The 18423-nt window shown below is 44.6% G+C and overlaps 1 protein-coding gene and 1 long non-coding RNA gene across 2 annotated transcripts in view; both read right to left on the minus strand.

The window, feature by feature from the left end:
- The window catches only part of LOC104668355, a 15495-nt gene extending 4935 nt beyond the window's left edge, over window positions 1–10560 (minus strand). Inside the window, exons 1-4 of the mRNA XM_030938940.1 lie at window positions 10426–10560; window positions 5202–5520; window positions 3894–3962; window positions 3426–3593 (exon numbers count right to left, since the gene is read on the minus strand). Coding sequence (XP_030794800.1) covers window positions 3426–3593; window positions 3894–3962; window positions 5202–5520; window positions 10426–10434 — 565 coding nt within the window. The 5' untranslated portion in view covers window positions 10435–10560. The remainder of the gene's footprint in view (window positions 1–3425; window positions 3594–3893; window positions 3963–5201; window positions 5521–10425) is intronic.
- Window positions 10561–17199: 6639 nt separating this feature from the next.
- LOC115899977 lies at window positions 17200–18160 on the minus strand. Its single transcript, XR_004059621.1, has 2 exons — window positions 17958–18160; window positions 17200–17658 (listed from the first exon to the last, which is right to left on the minus strand). It is a non-coding gene; the product is annotated as an uncharacterized LOC115899977 (long non-coding RNA).
- Window positions 18161–18423: the final 263 nt, after the last annotated feature.

An 18423-nucleotide genomic window follows, 5' to 3' on the forward strand; every position in this document is an offset into this window, starting at 1 on the left:
TGCTTGCTAGTTGATGCAGTTTCTTCCTAGCATCGATGACTTTACATTTTGGCTGTTTTTGCAAGGCTGGTACCTGTTGTTCTTTCCATGTTTAGTGCTTCCTCCGATCTCTTGTAGGCAGGCTGATGGTGACAGAATCTCTAGCATTTGCTTGTCTGTAAGATTTTATTTCTTCTTCACTTATGAAACTTAGTTTGGCTGGATATGAAATTCTGGGTTGAAAATTCTTTTCTTTAAGCATTTTGAATATTGGCCCCCACTCTCTTCTGCTTGGAGAGTTTCTGCCGAGCGATCTGATGGACTTCCCTTTGTGTGTAACCCGACCTTTGTCTCTGGCTGCCCTTAACATTTTTTCCTTCATTTCAGCTTCAGTGAATCTGACAATTATGTGTCTTGGAGTTGCTCTTCTTGAGGAGTATCTTTGTGGCATTCTCTGTGTTTCCTGAATTTGAATGTTGGCCTGCCTTTCTAGGTTGGGGAAGTTCTCCTGGATGATATCCTGCCCAGTGTTTTCCAGCTTGGTTCCATTTTCCCCGTCACTTTCAGGCACACCAATCAGGCGTAGATTAAGCGATTGAAGATCATATGAATGAAATGAAGCGAGAAGAGAAGCGTAGAGAAAAAAGAGTAAAAACAAATGAACAAAGCCTCCAAGAAATATGGGATTATGTGCAAGTTTTGTCTTTATATTTTAAAGGTTATTTCTTATAGACATTACACAAGTAGGTCTTGCTTTTTTGTCCATTCTGACAATCTGCCTTTGAGCAGAGGTTTCTAGACCAGTTTAATTATAATATAATCGTTGATATAATAAGGGTTGTCTGTCCATGCTGTTTGATTTCTATTAGTCCCAGATCTTTGCTTTGCTTTTTTTCTTTTTCTGGTTCCTTCCGATGACTTTAGTAATTCTTATGATGTAGTTTTATATGTGTGTATATATAATATGTATAACATTTTTTAATTATTGATCTAGTTTTATATTTCTTTATGATTTAGTCCTATCTTTTTTTGGTGTAAGTTTATTTGGTTACTAGGTATAACTCTTTGCTTTGCTGTCTTAGTGGTTGTTCTAGGATTTATAGTGTATGTATTTACCTTATCACAACCTACCTTCAAGTAATATTATACCGTATCATAGATGGTATAAGAAATTACAGTATATTTTCTTTTCTTTTGTGTATTTTGATTTCTTCCAGCCATATCCCAGCCTGGATCTGTGGGATTATAGCTTTCGTTTAGAAATAGTTTAGAACGTATTTAGCCAAGTTTTCCTAAATTTTTTTTTCTTTCTCTCCTCCTACCTGTTTGGGGACTTACATATTACCTGCAGGAAGTTTGCTCATAGATCACTAGTGTCTCAAATTTGTGAATCTTTTCTTTAATGATGGCAAATCAATCTGTGCTCATAGCTACTCAGTGTAGCTTTCATCTCCAGCACTGTAACTTGTATCTCTACAAGGGCAATTTAGTTTTTAAAAGTATCTTCGATTGCTCTACTTCTTGATATTTCTTGTAGAATAGAGTTGAGTAACCTATAAACAACTTGATCCTTTTCATTTTTGGTTTTTATGGTGTAAGCTAACTCCCCACACTTGAGGCAAGCAAGGCCTTTCTGACTATTCATTTCCTGTAAAGTCTGAGTCTTCCCAGGTAAATCTATAAAAATAGACAGTCTTCTTGGCACTGTGTGAGCCCCAGGTGTGATTTCCTCTTATTTTATAAGTCCTCCCCCTCCACCCCCCTGCTTGGTCTTAGGTAGTTTTCTAGCTCTCATGCAAGCTTCATTATTTTGCTAAATACTGGGGAGGGGTGTCCAGGGGTTTCTTGCTGTTGCTTCTGTATCTCTCTCTCCTCCTCAGTGTTCAGTTCTGTAATGTCTGTCTGCTTTGGTTTTCCCAAGCTTCATCACTGTAACCAAGAGAATCTGGTAGACCCCACCTCAGGTTTTCCTTCTGTGTCATGTCTTGGAATATCTGTCAAAAGGGATACTTGCCATATTTTATAAAGGTATTTATGTCTAATGAATCTGTAAACTTGTTTATAAAAAATAATGTCATTTTAATCAGTTAACTCTAAGTGACCTGTCCTCATTGAAGAGTAATTTTGACTGTGTGGTGTTTTTAGAAAGTAATTTTCAACTTACAAATTTTTACTGGAGAGCTTCCAGTATTTTCCATAACAGTTGTTGAAGTTACTAGCAAGAGAACCTTACTAACTAGATGTTCTTTTCTCAATATTTTTCAAGTATGTGTCATTTGGAAGAGATTGGAGTAATAAATGCCTGGCAACTAGAAAGGCAAAAATATTCAAGAATGTAGGAATTTTATTGGAATAATAAGCCAATATAGGAAGAAGTAGATCTCAAAGTGAATCCTATTTTCCAGCAAAATGAATTTTAAGATAGGTATATTTAATGGCAGATTGACTTTAAACCAAGAAGAAAAGAGAAAAAATGCTGATATATTAAATGAAGAAATTAGGGAAGAATTAGAAAGAATCGAAGAGCAACATAGGAAAGTTAGAAGTGAAACAACTTGAACTGACTCTCAAAATACAAGATATGGGATTGAAGACGGTAAGAAATAATTCAAATCAGGTAAATCAATGTCTCATAAAAATTTTATATTTCTGGGCAGGGCGCGGTGGCTCATTCTGTAATCCCAGCACTTTGGGAGGCCGAGGTGGGCTGATCACGAGGTCAGCGATTGAGACCATCCTGGCCAACCAGCATGGTAAAACCCCGTCTCTACTAAAATCAAAAATTAGCTGGAGTCCCTCAGTTAAAAAACTGAACAAACGGTGAGCATAGGATGCCTATTAGGAGTTAAGACCCTAGCAGCATCTGAGAAGGGGAGAATGAGGCACAGCTGAAACCAGGGAGGAACATTACTTCATTCTGGTTCTTCGACGTCGCTCACAGCTCCCACTCTATAACCAATATATACCCAAGTAAGTTTGACCGACTGTAAATACTGTTGGGGAGATTTGAGAAGAAATCATCGAATTTTCATAAATCCTGCAGGGAAATAATGTTGCTCTAGTTATCATTTTTGTCCTCTTTTCCCTCATTTAATTTTGGGACGGTTCCCTCCCTGCCTCCTTTCTCCACTCCTTTCCTTTCATTTGACCAAATAATAATAACAATAATAGTGGAGGAGGAGGAGGAAAAACCTAAGCCTTCCTACACGGTTACTTGGCAACCAGAGTAGGTTAGCGCTGTTGGTGGTTTTCTATTTGTGAATCTTATTTATCCCCGCTGTTCCTTTTTTGCGTTCCTGCATATGAATGAAAGTCAGTTCAAGGGGGAATTTGTGTCACCCTGTGGGGCTCAGAAGAGAAAAGTGGGAGATCACAGTGCAGTTTAGATCCGAAGAGGCTCAAATCAATGATAACTACTGTAAATTCCTTATCAGACACATACTTGCCACAAAGCCCCAAGGGAGGGGAGGGGAGGGAAGCCTTCTCCATCAACCGCTTCCCTCCAAATCGGAGAGTGGGGTGACATGGGCCTTGCAACGTGGCAAATTCCAGTAGTCCTTTCTCACCTCTCTCGGTTGGTGGTGTGAGTTCAATGAAACTTCGGCACCTCTCCCCTGAAACATACAAGGTGCAACGTCATGGAACTGCTCCCTGGGATGGTTGGAATGAAAACCTTCCCCACCCCATACCTGGCGCTGCTCCCTCTGCTCTGACAGCACCTGCCCCGCATCGAGCAGGAAAGCAGGAAAGAATACCTGGGTGAATGAATGGCACAGCCAAGAGTCAGCCCAGGTGAATTTCTCTCTCTTCAGTCTCTGATAATGCAGAAGCTGTTTCCCTGAGAGCACCTACATAGCTTAATATTCCCATTTCCCGTGTCCTGAAGAGTTAATGATCTTAGTGTTAACTAATACCTTTTGCTGCCGCTGTACCACTGGACCGAAGGGCTCTAAATTGTTTCCAGGACTGGGGATGGAGCAGTGCTAAGTGGCACAATAATAAATATAAATGTAAATACACACTTTTTTTTTTTTTTTAATTCCTCTTCCATCTCCCTTTTAGCTCAAATAGGGAGAAGTAGCAGATATCAAATGGTTCATGATTCTGGGCATTAGAAAAACTTCACTACCAGGTGCTTTCTTCCCAGGACACAGAGTCACCTTTCAGTGCTCTGGGCAGGGAAGAGGAGGTGCCTTCAGCTCATTCCTCCAAACCTGAGGAACACACATCGACCAGCACCTGCCTGCTTTGCTAGTGTGCACCGAGGGGCAGGAGATCTGGCAGATCTGTCTTCAGCTCCTTGAGGGCTCCCCTACGTGATCTAGTTACCCTAGCTGTCTGGCTTCAGTTCCCCCACTTTTAAATGGTAGCAGTAATACTTAGAATGATAAAACACTTTGGGGCCAGGAAAAGGCTGTAAAGATTATCTGCTGTGATGCTTTCATCTCACAAACGAGCAAATCAAAGCCTATAGAAGCGAAGTTATAGGCTGGGCGTGATGGCTCCGCCTGTAATCTTAGCACTTTGGGAGGCTGAGGTGGGCGGATCACCTGAGGTCGGGATTTGGAGCCCAGCCTGACCAACATGGAGAAACCCCATCTCTATTAAAAATACGAAATTAGCCAGGCATGGTGGCACATGCCTGTAATCCCAGCTACTCGGGAGGCTGAGGCAGGAAAATTGCTTGAACCTGGGAGGCGGAGGTTGCAGTGAGCCGAGATGGTGCCACTGCACTCCAACCTGGGCAACAAGAGTGAAACTCCGTCTCAAAAAAAAAAAAAAAAAAGAAAGAAACAAAGTTATTTGTATGAGGTCACAGTTGAGCAGAGCTAGGGCTTTCCTACAATATTCCTCTCCCTTCGTTTTGTTTCTAAACAGCAATTCTGGGTCTCTAGACTGGAAATTCTCATAATGTGAATGGTCTAAATAAAACTTTTAAGGTTAATTTTATTTGTAACATGCTATTTTGAACCAACAAGTCTACTACAGAGGGAGGAAGTGAAAAGCCGACCTTATTAAAAGGGGCTGCCATAGAGAAGGACGCCACACAGAGGTGGAAGGTTCTGCGCTGGGAGAAGGAGGTGAGGCCCACTGGGGTGTGGGCAGTGCTGCACCTCCCAGGGCAACCCCAGCCCTAAGCGGGCCTACCTGGTTTCCATGCCTGCATTAGATCCCTTGCCCACCCTGACCCCGTTGCTCTTATATCCCAGAATTTAGGCTACCTGGTTCTTCCACAGTTTCCTCACAGGATAGCCACATGCCACTCCGGAAGCTCCGGAAGGAGAACCGGTCATCCCCAGTCTCCCAGTTGTATTGTACCACCTCCTGGGTGGATGTGTTGGTGGTATCTCCATCCAGGGACACTGGCATGTCAAAGCACTTGGCTGCCAGACCTTTCTCGCACAGGGGCTTGGGCACCTTCTGTGTGCCCACAAACCAGTAGTTGCTGAGCAGGGATATTGTGGAGAAGCTGAGTGATAGCATGCTGAGGATGGCAGATAGGAGTGTCCGCTGGCCAGAGAAGGCCTTCGCGAGCTCCATCTGTAATAGACAAGCACAAGTGGAAGGGAAGGGAGCAAGGGAGCTTGACTCAGGGCCGCCTCGGAGATTTGGCCGCCTTTCCCTGTGCTCCCTCTGCTCAAGCCATACCCCTCCAAGGCGGATAGGCACAACCCTCCTCTGACAGTTTTCTCCAGGGTCTGCATGGAAGCCCGGCTTCAGGAGTGGTCTGCAGCAAGCACCTGGAGGGTCTCAGAAAACCATATGCCCGCACGGGGGCCTCAGAGCAGCTCTCTTTGACCTTCTCCTGTCCTCCTGTCTCAGTCCCACTCTTGCCCGAGGCTAGCCACAGAAGCTACAATCCCTCTTCCTCAAGGTGGGTCATAGAAACCAGAGCCCCTTTCCCCAGAGCCAACCATAAAACCTAAAAATATTACTCTAACTTTCCCTCTGCCTTTCCGTGTACAAACTGACCCTAAAGAAGTTATCTGACCTAGCTTGTGTGACTCTAGGTCATAAGACTCCCATTCCAGGGAGGGCCCTGCCCCACACCTGGAAGGAAGAAATGCACGCTCAGAGAGGCCAACGAGAAGCAGGCCTTGCTGGGTTTCCCCACTCAGTCTGTTAACGTTATTAGATCAGGCCAGATGCAGTGGCTCACGCCTGTAATCCTAGCACTGTAATCCCTCCCAGAGGTGGGAGGATTGCTTGAGTTCAGGAATTCATGACCAGCCTGGGTAACATAGTGAGACCCTGTCACTATGAAAAATTAGCCGGGCGTGATGGTGCGTGTCTGTAGTCCCAGCTACTTTTGAGGCTGAGGTGGGAGGATCACCTGAGCCCAGGAGGTGGAGGCTGCAGTGAGCCATGATCATGCCACTGCACTCCAGTCTGGGCAACAGACTATCTCTAAAGTCTGTTTTACAGAGTGCAGTCTGTGCCACTGCACTCCAGTCTGGACTATCTGTCTCTAAAAAATAAAAACAATAAACAAAAAAACAGTAGATCATGCCCTTGATGTCCAATCATATTTCTACGTGACTGTCCATAATTTTTTGAACCTAAGCATAAAAACAGACAATTTTCCCTGCATCTTTGGGTCTTCATTCTGAAGGTTCCCTTGTCATGTGAAACTATGATCAAATAAACTTGTATGTTTTTTCTCCTATTAATCTGCCTCTTGTCAGTGATTTTCAGTGAACCTTTGGAGGGCAAAGGGAAAGTTTTCTCCTGGCCTCTACACAACGCAGGGATGATGCTTCTTCAAGTTGAACCTTACACAGGTCCAACTGCAGAAAAGCAGTGATTTGCATAGATTGAATGACAGGGGCTGGTCTCTGGGCATGATATGCAGCAATACACAGAAGTAGGATAAAGGTGATCTACCAGATAGGACAAATTAGAATGACGAATGCAGAAGTCAGAATGAATTGGATGTGAACGTGTTAAAATCTTCCATTTCTGCTTCAAATGGTGAGAGTAGAATCAACATAGCCTCCAGCTGGCAAATCCTAGGGAGGGTGTGTGTGTGTGTGTGTGTGTGTGTGTGTCTGTGTGTGTGTGTGTGTGTCTGTATGTGTCTGTGTGTGTGTGTGTATATCTTTATGGTGAGTGCCATAATGACACCACCAACAAACAGCAGGGGGATCATTCTGAGTAGCAGTGATGGATCTGCCAGTAGCCACTACCTGGAGTTCTTGGACCAGCAGATTGAGCAAGAGAGAGAGAAGGTGGATTGCTGCAAATATTAATACCACTGCTGGCCAGGCCCTGTCTACTGAAGTCCTGCCCCTCTGAGGCTCACCCCAAGTCCCAACTGCTTCAGGGACATCCCCTAAACAGCACCTTCCATGGGAAGTGAGGCTTGGAAGGGCTTCAAGGACTGTGGTATGTGCCTTCTTAATGGTACTCTTTTCATATTTATTTTTGGTCATGTCTTATCTTCCCTCCAAGATTTCAAGCTGCCATTAGGTAGCAAATGTGTCTTTGTGATTTTTATCTTTCCCACAGCAACTAGCACAGTATTTTACACATTAGACACTCAGTACTAAACGACTGAGTAAATTGAGGATGTTTTGAATAAGCATCAGATAGCAATGACCTCAGTCAGAGGTTATACACACTTTTTCTTTTTTTTTTTGAGATGGAGTTTCACTCTTGTTGCCCAGGCTGGGGGGCAATGGCACAATCTTGGCTCACCACAACCTCCACCTCCTGGGTTCAAGAGATTCTCCTGCTTCAGCCTCCCGAATAGCTGGGATTACAAGCACTGACTCATTTTTTTTGTGTTTTTTTAGTAGAGATGGGGTTTCACTATGTTGGCCAGGCTGGTCTTGATCTCCTGATCTCAGGTATCTGCCTGCCTCGGCCTCCCAAAGTGCTGGGATTACAGGTGTGAGCCACTGCGCCTGGCCGGTTATATAAACTTTTACATAAGTTTATATAAACTTTTAACTTTATATAAAATAATATTAATCTATATATACATATATAAATATATAATTATATAATTAATTGACAAGGCAATTGACAACTTCTGGAAAACTTTTACATAAAGTCTAAACTTTATATAAAAGTTTAGAAAAAAGAATTGGGAGCATTCCAAATGCTCTTCGTGGCAATTGTTTTTGGCTTTGTCTTCACTGACAGGTAGTAGCACTGACTTGCTGAAGCGTTTGCTATTGTAACAATGTAGTGAGCTATTGGTGTCCTCTTCCCTGAATTATAGATTCCTCTGAAAGAAGTATGGCAATGAATATTAAACTGGAAACCTCCGGGGGAAGCAGATGGATGCTTTGGGGCCTGGAGGATAAAAGAGGGCAGTGAACCTACTGGGATATGGGGCTATTGAAACCTTTGGAGAGGAGATGGGGCTTATGCTTCTGGGAGAGGTAGCAGTTGGACCCAGCTTCCATCCACTGCCACAGAGACAATAGATTTCAAATGCTCGCATTTGAAATTGTCGTGCCTGTGTAGGCTGGACAGCAGGTTTGGTGTCCACAGAGCCATGGGTAGGGTGTCGGCAGCTAAGCCCTTGGTCAGTGGAGAGGAACCTGGAGGGCGGTGTCTTCCAGCCTGGTGCAGAAGTGCCTGCCTCACAGTGGGGACATAGAAGAGGCTGCCGAAAGAACTGAAGCCCCCCAGATGGCTCTGGCTGGAGCCCCTACTCTCTATGTCATTTTCAGCCTAAGAGAATAGGAGGGCAAGCTAAAATATGACCAGTATTAGACTGCCAACTTTGTTGAGTGGTGGCTTGGAGCCAGATTTAATTTGACTTAGAGAAGTAATTTGGCAAGTCTCTTACTTTGTGTTAGAGCAGTTTATACAGTTATATTAATGCACACTGAACAGAAAAGAAGCCCATGCTTAGTTGCTGACAGACGCTTCTTAAAGTAAACCTTCTTGAGCTTTCCAGGGGATCCTTCATATCAGAATTAATCAGACTTAAATCTGCTTAGCTTAAGAGCCATAAATAAAACCATAGTTAAATGGACAGGCCCATAAATTTCCCTCCCTTATCACGTCCAACTTAATGTTTCTACATTAACAGAGAACTTTACCTTAGAAATGAAACAATTTGTTCTTCAGAATTTCCAGGAACTAAGACAGTGCATATCACAAAGTGCTTATTATTTATGGCAATAAGAAATACACAAAGATCATATGTATGTAAAACCAATATATAAAACATGATCAAGACAACTTCTGAAAAGCAATCTGCTAATATGATTTTACTTTTAAAAGCACTCAACAAATTAACTCTGCCAAGAATTGTCAGTTCTTGCAAGACTCTGGGTGACCTTGCCTAAGGACAAAAAATCTGCAGCATCTGGGAGGAGGAAAGATTTTCTGTTGCCAGACACTGAAGTCCTATGTTGCCCAGTTCCCCTTTCCTAAAATGTTTTCATCTTGGTTTTAGTTATGAAAATCCTATTGGTTTTAGTCATCATTCTCTCACTATGAGTCATCCTTTCTAATAATTCTTACATTGCTTGAATAAGAAATGGATTTCCAGGTAAAACATCTTCACTAACTATTTGGTGTAAAGATTGACCTAAAGACTTAGGCAATTCTAACTTTTGTGACCTCAGCATTCATTTTTCAACAATCATTTTCAGTCTGGTTTGGAAATTTGTCAATTATCATGTCAGATTTTAACTGCACACTCAATCCATTTCAAGTTACACTTGCAAGATTTTTACTCCACATTCAATCCAGTTTAAGTTATATAAATTTGCAAGTTATTCTCGGGGTTATTCAGAAATAAGAAAGAATAATGAACCCCGTGCTAAGATACACCCACTTTGTGGCAATAAGGTGACAATCAATTTAAGGAAGAGGGAATTTGAGAAACAAAGAATAAAAAAGAGCTTGGACTGAAGCTCAAAGAGATTCCTTCCAGAAGGAGTGTCCACCAGGCAGAGACACAAGGAACTTCATTCAAAAATCATCTTTTTGATATCAAATGATAATTTCACTAGATAATTTTCAAGAATTATCTTCAACACCTATAGTACCATGCCCTTTGCCACATACTTTACTCCTTTCCCCAAACATGCCTTTCCCTGCTAGGATCCAATTACCTCTTGAATTGGAAGAACAAATCTAATTTTGCAATGGTTTCCATAAAGTGATCCTGAAGAAGTAATGGCCATAAGAACAACTCTATCTTTGTGTATGCAACAGATCCTATGCCAAGGTGACTCTTTACTCTCTGGAAAAGGGACAGAGTGGTTTCTCTAACACTTGGGCCCTTAGATCATTAGAAAGTGCGTAGCCACCAATGTATAATCAGTAACCCTTCCATCAACATATATTAACAGAGTATCCCAGAATTAGCATAGGCTAGAAAGGACAACAGATCGATGAGGCAGGTACACAAAAAGAGCCAGGTACAAAATAGCTGTAGACTGCATCACTTGAGCAATATGAGGGGAAGCCGGTTACCTTGGCCATGGTCAGCGTCTTGCAGCTTGTCTGGAAGAAGCGAAGGATGCCATCTGCACTCCAGGTCCCTTTGGTTTAATGTTGCAAGAATACAAACTGTCTTCCTACCCTCCTTCCTCTCCTCCTACCCCTCCCTTTCTATCTCATATTCTTTGGAGTGCCTCATGATTAAATGCTGCCTTACAGGGAACATGGGCATTTAATAATTGACAAGGCAATCAGGGCCCAGCTGTTCTGGGAGATTACACCAGAGAGCTTGCCAATGGGGATCTGGGATTAAGCATAAAGAAGCAAGGACCTGCAATTTGCAGAGGAACATTTCTTTAAAAAGTAAATGATGGTTTAGTTTCCACTGCCTGCCATTCTGTAGGTAACTGGAGTGAATGGATTGGAATTGAATTTATGGCAGACACAAAGATATGGCAGGTCACCATTACTGCAGAAGTTTACCTTCCCTTGAGTAGGGTTTCCCAGCCCTTTGAAGAAACTCTGTTCTCTGCAATGTCAGGGCCTCACGGAGCCATGAACAGGAAATAGTTTCCCTGTTCCATGGGTGGTCTCCACCTTCCAGTTAGAACATTAGAATAAGTACTATTAAGTATCTCCCTCTACACATGGAATGCTGAGTGAGAGTGTTGTCTGGGGATGGGGTGAGGATGCAGATAGGATTGGAGATAAATGAATTCCAGGATCCGGAAGGCCATGGCTATTTACCATTCCTCTCCCAACCTTCAGGCAAAGGAATGACAATATTTTATATTTCAAAAAAGAGTTTCTAAAATGTTGAAAAAGTAATCTGACAAACCAGTAAGGGGTCGTTTGCATATCTTCTTGCCACCAGTCAGTCAGAAGTACAAGTTGTTCTTTTTCTCTTCAAAATTGTACAAACAGCTGGGCCCGATGGTTCATGCCTGCAATCCCAGCACTTTGGGAGGCCGAGGCAGTTGGATCACTTGAGGTGAGGAGTTCGAGACTAGCCTGGTCAACATAGTGACACCCTGTGTGTACTTAAAAATACAAAAAAAAAAAAAAAAAAAAATATCCAGGCATTGTGGCAGGCACCCGTAATCCCAACTACTCGGGAGGCTGAGGCAGGAGAATCACTTGAACCCGGGAGACAGAGGTTGCAGTGAGCCGAGATTGTGCCACTGCCCTCCAACCTGGGCCACAGAACAAGACTCCATCTCAAAAAAAAAAAAAAAAAAAAAAGTGCAAATTAATTGGGACACCAACGTTGATGAAAGAGATTCTGCCGCTGCTTGTGAGTCCCTAAACGCTGCATGGACTTTCATCCTCCAAGCCTTTGCTGATGCTCTTCCTTCTGCCTGGAATGCCTTCAATCTCTTTTTATCTGGTGAACTGCCTGCCTCTCAACGAAATTAGTCTAAAAAGTCATCCACTCTTTGAAAATGTTTCTTTTCTCCCTAGGACATACAGTTCCCTCCTCATGGTCCTTGTCACACTATATCTCTCTCACAACACTTATTATTATTATTTTTTTAAATTTTAGTAGAGACAGGGTCTCACTATATTGTCAGGGCTGGTCTCAAAATCCTGGGCTCAACCAGTCCTCCCACCTTGGCCTTCCACAGTGCTGGGATTACAGGCGTGAGCCACTGCACCCGGCCTTCTCACAACACTTTCTATATTCCATTATAACTACTGCATTTGTCTTAAATGTAACTTCCTTAAAGGTCTCACTTTCATTTTAGAGCAGTCGTTCTCAGTTCTGATGGAGTATCAGAACAATCTTTGGAAGTTTGGAAAATATGCCGATTCCTGGATCCACCCTGAGATTTCATAGTAGTTCTGGATGAGGCCCAGGGATTGGGACTTTTAGAAAGTTCTTAATATATACCCAGGGAATTCATGTAAAATGGTACCTGTTGGACTCATTTTGGGCTTACATTTAATAAAACCCTCTGTATCCCACCTGGCCCTTCCTCCCCCTCTTCCAGACTAGCCATGAGGTCGTGTTTTTCCCATTCTATATTTGTGCTGTTCGTTTAGGGAATCAAAGGCAGGTTCTTCTGAACTTAATTGTTTGAATTAGTCCACGTTCTAGCTGAATGAGTTGCTTTGGATCCTGCTTTTGTCACCTGTAATGTCTGCTCTCCTCAGACTGATGTTAACAAGCAAATTTGATAAACATGTGCCATGTTCAGGTATATTTTCTGCATCGTCCAAACAACGATTTATTTATTGTGACAGAACCCACTCTCCTTTGGGAGGAGAAGCAGGAATTTTGTGTTCTTTATTTTTTTTTTACAGTTGCATCGGCTGTTGGTTTCCTAGCTAGTAGTTTCATCATAACGCTGGGTGGCGCTATCCCCTCATCGTTTCCGCTTCCGTCACGTGCTTCCCCCGCCAGTCGGCAAAATGTGGGTGGAGGTGGCTGCTCCTCCCCATAGGATCCTTTTTTAAAAAAATTTGGCATCCTCCCTGCCTGCTAATCTACAGAATGCCATGTGTCAGCCCTGTGGAATTCAGGGCTCAGGCTGAACTTTGGGGCATCCAGCCACTCCCTATAGGAGTCTTTTAGGATTGTTTCCTGTAGCACTTCTTTTTTTTTTTTTTTTTTTTTTTTTTGTGCGGCCAGTTCCAGCTTCAGTGACTCAGTAGATCCTCATATACTTCCCATGGGAAATACAACTCCACGGTATCAGAAAATACAGTTAGCCAATGTTTCCTGATGAGTTTTGTGCACATTTTTATTTACTTAATTGTATCTTCATTGTCTTTCCAACCCAGAACAGTGAACAATTATTTTCCCCTCTCTGTGCTTACACCCTTCAAATACTTGCAGACACTTCTCATAGCCCGCTTGAGTCACTGTTTGGCACGGTCTTATGTCTTTGGTTTTTATTGCCTCTGCTCATAAACCGCACCCCCTGTGCCTTAATAGCCTGAAGTTCGCCTTCTCCAGGGAAATGGGGATGGGAGTGGCAGACTCTTAAGTGTGTTATATGAGGAGGCTCAGGGGTGGATTTATTTAGAGTGAAGCTAATGAAACTTCAGCTTCCATGTCCCCTACTCCCTCCACCTCTTCTAAAACCTTGTTACCTAATTTACACTTGTAATTGTGTACTCTTTTTCTTAAAGAGGGCCTCCAAAATTATATTATTTTAGGCCTCCACAAAGCCTGGGTCCACCCCTTAGGAAGCTGTGCATTTTGTGTGCGTACTTGGCTGCCTGGCTGCTGAATGTGACCAGTCTTGATCTCCCCCTCCCCAAGGACCCTGGGCCACAACGCCTAATTTCCTCTTTTTGACAAAACATGAGTTTTTCTGCCTGGCCACAAACATCAGAGCCCAGCATCCCACTCACTTCCTTTCATTGTAATTTGGGCATGTTAATATTTTTTTCTTCCCTTTCCTCTCTTAGAACAGAAGAAGTAATTGCTAGTCAATGCGACATAAATATAATTAGGTTTGGCTCAGAAGCTCATGACTCAGCACAGACAAGAAGATTCCACACCTAAAAACAGTATTTAGCTCTGGCATGTTGGACTGTGATCATTCCAAGATGACCTCCGCAGGAATATATATGCACCTCATAATTTATGACACCACAAGGCCAACGGTGGGGGATAACCCATATTTGGTAAGGTCCTCAGTCCCTGTTCCCTGTGCTGGACAAAACCACATTTACTAGGCTGTGCATCAAGAGAAAACAGTGGTCTTGGGGCACCTACACATACTTTGTAAATGGGAATGCAATTTATTGTTTTGTGAGTTCACTGCAGGTTAGGGGTGATTAAATGACAAGCGTGAATGCTGAGCCGGAAAGCAGGTTATATACTACACCACTTCCCTAATGTCAAGGCCTGGGGCTAAGGGATCCAGTGTTTTTTGGTTTGTTTGTTTTGTTTGTTTCTTTTTTCTTCACATCATCCACACTGGCATCTTCCCGGAAAGGTTTGTTTTCTCTCCCTGGCAGGAGTATCTCTATCCTCCCAGGAGCTAGATTTCCGACCCACGCGCCGTTAACTTCTTTCTATTACTCAGTAGACAAAGGCTGGAGTGGGGTGTAAATGTTTCGGCTATCACTGGTCTGATGACCATGCCTGCCCCTGTTCTCTGCTCCTGCGTGTTCTAGCATGTGCCTCTCTCATGTAACTCATCACATGACTTTCTTGTCTGTTATGCTCATTTGACTGTAAGTTGCTTGATATAGTAGCAGCTATGTTTTATTCATTGTTGATCCTCAGAGCCTAGCAGTGTTTTAACATCTATGAATGAATGAGGTTTGTAATGCAAAAAGGCTTATGGATACGATTAGGAATTCTGAGTGAAGATGTGAATAAAGAAGTGAGTCCAAACAGCCTTCTGTTGCTAAAGGAAACAGGATGCTTCCGGATTCACATATGTAAGCAGTGAGAAGCTACAAAGGAAGTCCTGGGTCCACAGGCACACCCTAAGCCTTTTTACGCAGAGGCACCCAGAGTTTCATCAAACAGATTCTCTGCCAATCCATTTCCTCTCACCTGTGGAAACATTCCCGCTTTTAAATGAGCAAAGCCCAGAAAACAGTGATGATCTCATGAAATAGTATATTATCTTTAGTGCACAGAGATCAGGGGACAAACAGGTTGCTCAAAAACCAGTGACAGATTGGAAATGTTTTATCCTTTTCCAAGCTGGGTGGTCCCCTACCGATTAGAGCCATTTTGGATGATGTATCTCCAACTTTCTGAACTTTTACTGCTCTAACTGCAATGTTTACATCAGTGCCTAACCTTCAGCTCCTTCACTGATGAAGACAAAGAAGGTCTTCACACGGGACATTTTCACATTTGTTTCCCAACTCGGAAGGGAAGAGTAATGCCACCAAAATGCCCGTGCTTAGTGTTCAAAATGACTACATCACTGTAGGACACAGCTCCAGGATTTATTCTCAGCTGTAACCACATTTAAGGGGCCACATCACCTCAAATGGTCGCACAATCAAATGACTCTAGTCTTCCTAACGTAGATCCCGAGTGTTGGGAACACTTCAATTCAGTGGGAAGGACCCTGGAAAAGCGTTTCGGGACCTCGTTCTCGTCTTTCCCTTTCCGCCTTTTAGTGGAATTGTTTGAGGACTTTTGCTAACGCAGTCATTTCCAGGAGAGGAAGCCGCCTTTCTTCCAGGCCCCAAGCAGCTGGAGTGAATCAGAGGGGCAGCCACATCTGCACTTCCTGTGGGGCAATCGCTCACGCGCGGGTGACGGCGCCCGCGGGCCGGCTGGGGTCGGGGGCTTTTGGGGACCGCGGGGCGGGGCGGGGGCGTAACGGGTGGGGCCTCTTGGGGGAGCCTGGGCCGCGCCATCTCCACTTCCGAGCGCACATCCCACCCCGATGAGTAACGCGCCCCCTCCGGTTTACTACGGCGCCCGGTAGCCTAGCAACGGGGCGCGTTGCCGCGGCGACGGGCCGGGCGTCTTTGGCTTTGTTTGCGAGGCCCCGCCCCACGGCCGCCAACCTCCCAGGGCTTCCTGACCGGGTGGGGCGGGGGACCCGGGCTGTTTCTTCCTCTGGGTCTTCCTGCGTCGGCTGAGAACCGTGTCCCGGGGGCCCTCCCAGAGAGCAGGGACGGCCAGGGCAGACCAGGGACCCAGCGAGCCGCGGAGGGCGGCGCCTTGTGTGTCCGGGAGCTGGGCCGGGGCGCTAGGCCACCTGAGGCGCGGCCGCTCTGCCGCCTGGCGAGGCTGGGCGGGAGGGCGGGAGAGACGGGGTAGTCGGAGGGATTCCTTACACCCAGGCGGGTGGGCCAGGGCTCGGGATGTGTTGGGCTGCGGGGAGTCCAAAGTCAGGCATTTCCCTGCCCTGCCTCCTAACGCTACGGGTCCCAGGCTCCCGTTCTAAGGGAAGGGGATGTCTGCACCTCGTTGGGAGGACTCGAGGGGCGGGACTTCGCCACCCAAACCCCTCAGCAGATCCGAGTTCTATTTACGACCCCTATGCACGACTGCACTGAGAATTTTCGCCAAGTTACTTAACCTCCCAGAGGGTTAAATTTACCCTCCGGGGTAAATGAGGGCAGAGTTGTCCTTCTGTGAAAATCGAAACAGGTAGAAGAAGAGTGCCTCTAAGCAGCAACGAAGGGGAAGTGCACCTGTGCTACCAGCAGACACCTTGCTAGACCCTTCAGACATCTTCCTTAATCCTTACAACCAGCGTGAAAGAGACGTGGCATCCCCATTCTACAAATGAGGGTTCCAATTCAGAGGGTTTGACTTGCTCAAGGCCACAAAGCTAGTAAATGGTAGAGTCAACATTGGCAATCTTTGAGGACTGTTCGCCTGACTCATCACCAGGCTGCCACTGAGTAAAAGCCAAGGCACAGTCACCTTTAACAAAATGTACAGATTGCAGGCCAGATTATGGGACCTCCTGCAGAATGAGGCAATGGAGTAAGTGTACTTTATACCTCTCAGGTAGATATTAGCAACCAGATGCTCCCATATTCCCTCTGTGTCTCTCCTAGAAAACCACTGATAAAGAACAATAATAAAATTTATTCTAAGCCGTGACTGACTTTTTCTATCATGTTCATATCCACTTCTTTATCATCTGTTCACTTTGGGCTGCTTCTGAATCAGGGAAACTGCCTGAGCCCACACTCCGATGGCGCTTCAGAACCACCAGCTCAGCTCTGCAGTCCCAGAAGCACCTCTTAAGTTATCCTGTTCTTTCCTTTGAGATCCTAACTTCCAGCTGGTCAACAACACACCACATTTCTCCCTCTGTTGGAATGTGTGTGTGTACGTGTGTGTGTTTGTGTATGTGCTAGTTTGCTGGCTAATCACAAGCTTCATTTTTCTCTCATGAGAAAGGCAAGATATTTGCGAATGAACACCATTTGTTTTTTTAAGTAATCCTTAGAGCTGAAAATTGGGATGCTGGTCATTTCTGAATGTAGGTCAAATCCTAAACAAGCCGCAACTTCTCTGCAGAGTGTGAGAGTCTTCCTGGGTCTGGAAGGATCCCTGAAGACTCTCCTGGATTCTCTGAGACCAGAAAGAGCTCGACCGTGTGTTGTCCTTGCCAGTTCCAGATCAGAGCTGGCTTCCAGCAGGACTTTGGGGGTGCCCCACTGTTCTCTGGTGTAGAGCTTGATGTCTGCTCTTCCAGCTCACTGGGGTGACACACAGCTCTATTGTTGCCACCACTACTGGGCCTTTACAGGGCTCCAGATTTTGGCAACAAGAATAATACAGATGAAAGGAAAAAAGGAGAGGCATAGGGAGCCCTGGGAACAGAGAGGAGAAGGAAGACGATGAGGCAAGGGAAGAAGAAATGGAAGTTTTAATGAAGGAAGATGAAAAGTTAATAGGCCAAGGTATGGACAAACAAGTTTTATCTATGAAAACTAGGCTGAGTAACACATTTTCATTCCATTTTGTAGAACCCTATAGTGCATTTCCAAGCTCCTTACTATGACCATGTGAAATACATGAAATTGATGAGTTAGTGTAACCTGTGTTACAAATCCAGCAGTAAGGGTATGTGTGTGAGATGTTCATGAGATTTCAAAATCCTTGTACTTACCTCCTGGGTGAGGCAAACATTTTGAGTCAGTTGAGAGGAATCGCTCATTCACTCTTGCAGTGCGAAGGCAGAGAAGTTTCAGTTTATCTTCTGTTCTGTCTCAATCAGTTGGGTAGAATGAATGTTTAGCGTGAAGATGAATCAGGTCCCCTCTTGCCAGCAGAGGGGTAAGGTGGTGTGTGGTGGATTGGAGAGGATGTCCTGAGGGCAGGACACCAGCCAGGGCGGGGCTAGGTGACCCATGGGGTTTACTCTGTGATGTCACAATGGCAGGCAGGGGTCTCCTTGTTGCTCCCTCAGCCTCCTCCAGGGGTCACGCTGGGTACCTGCCAGTGGCTGGATGTCTTCTGAGGTCATCCAGATCACTGCTTCTCTTATTGTGGGTAAGATTCACCTGGCGAGCCTAGTTAAGTGCAGGTCCTGAAGGTCTGGGATGGCTATCATGCGAGTCCAGCCAGACCACACT

The sequence above is a fragment of the Rhinopithecus roxellana genome, chromosome 10 (genome assembly GCF_007565055.1).
Source record: "Rhinopithecus roxellana isolate Shanxi Qingling chromosome 10, ASM756505v1, whole genome shotgun sequence".
In the NCBI taxonomy this organism is placed as follows: Eukaryota; Metazoa; Chordata; class Mammalia; order Primates; family Cercopithecidae; genus Rhinopithecus; species Rhinopithecus roxellana.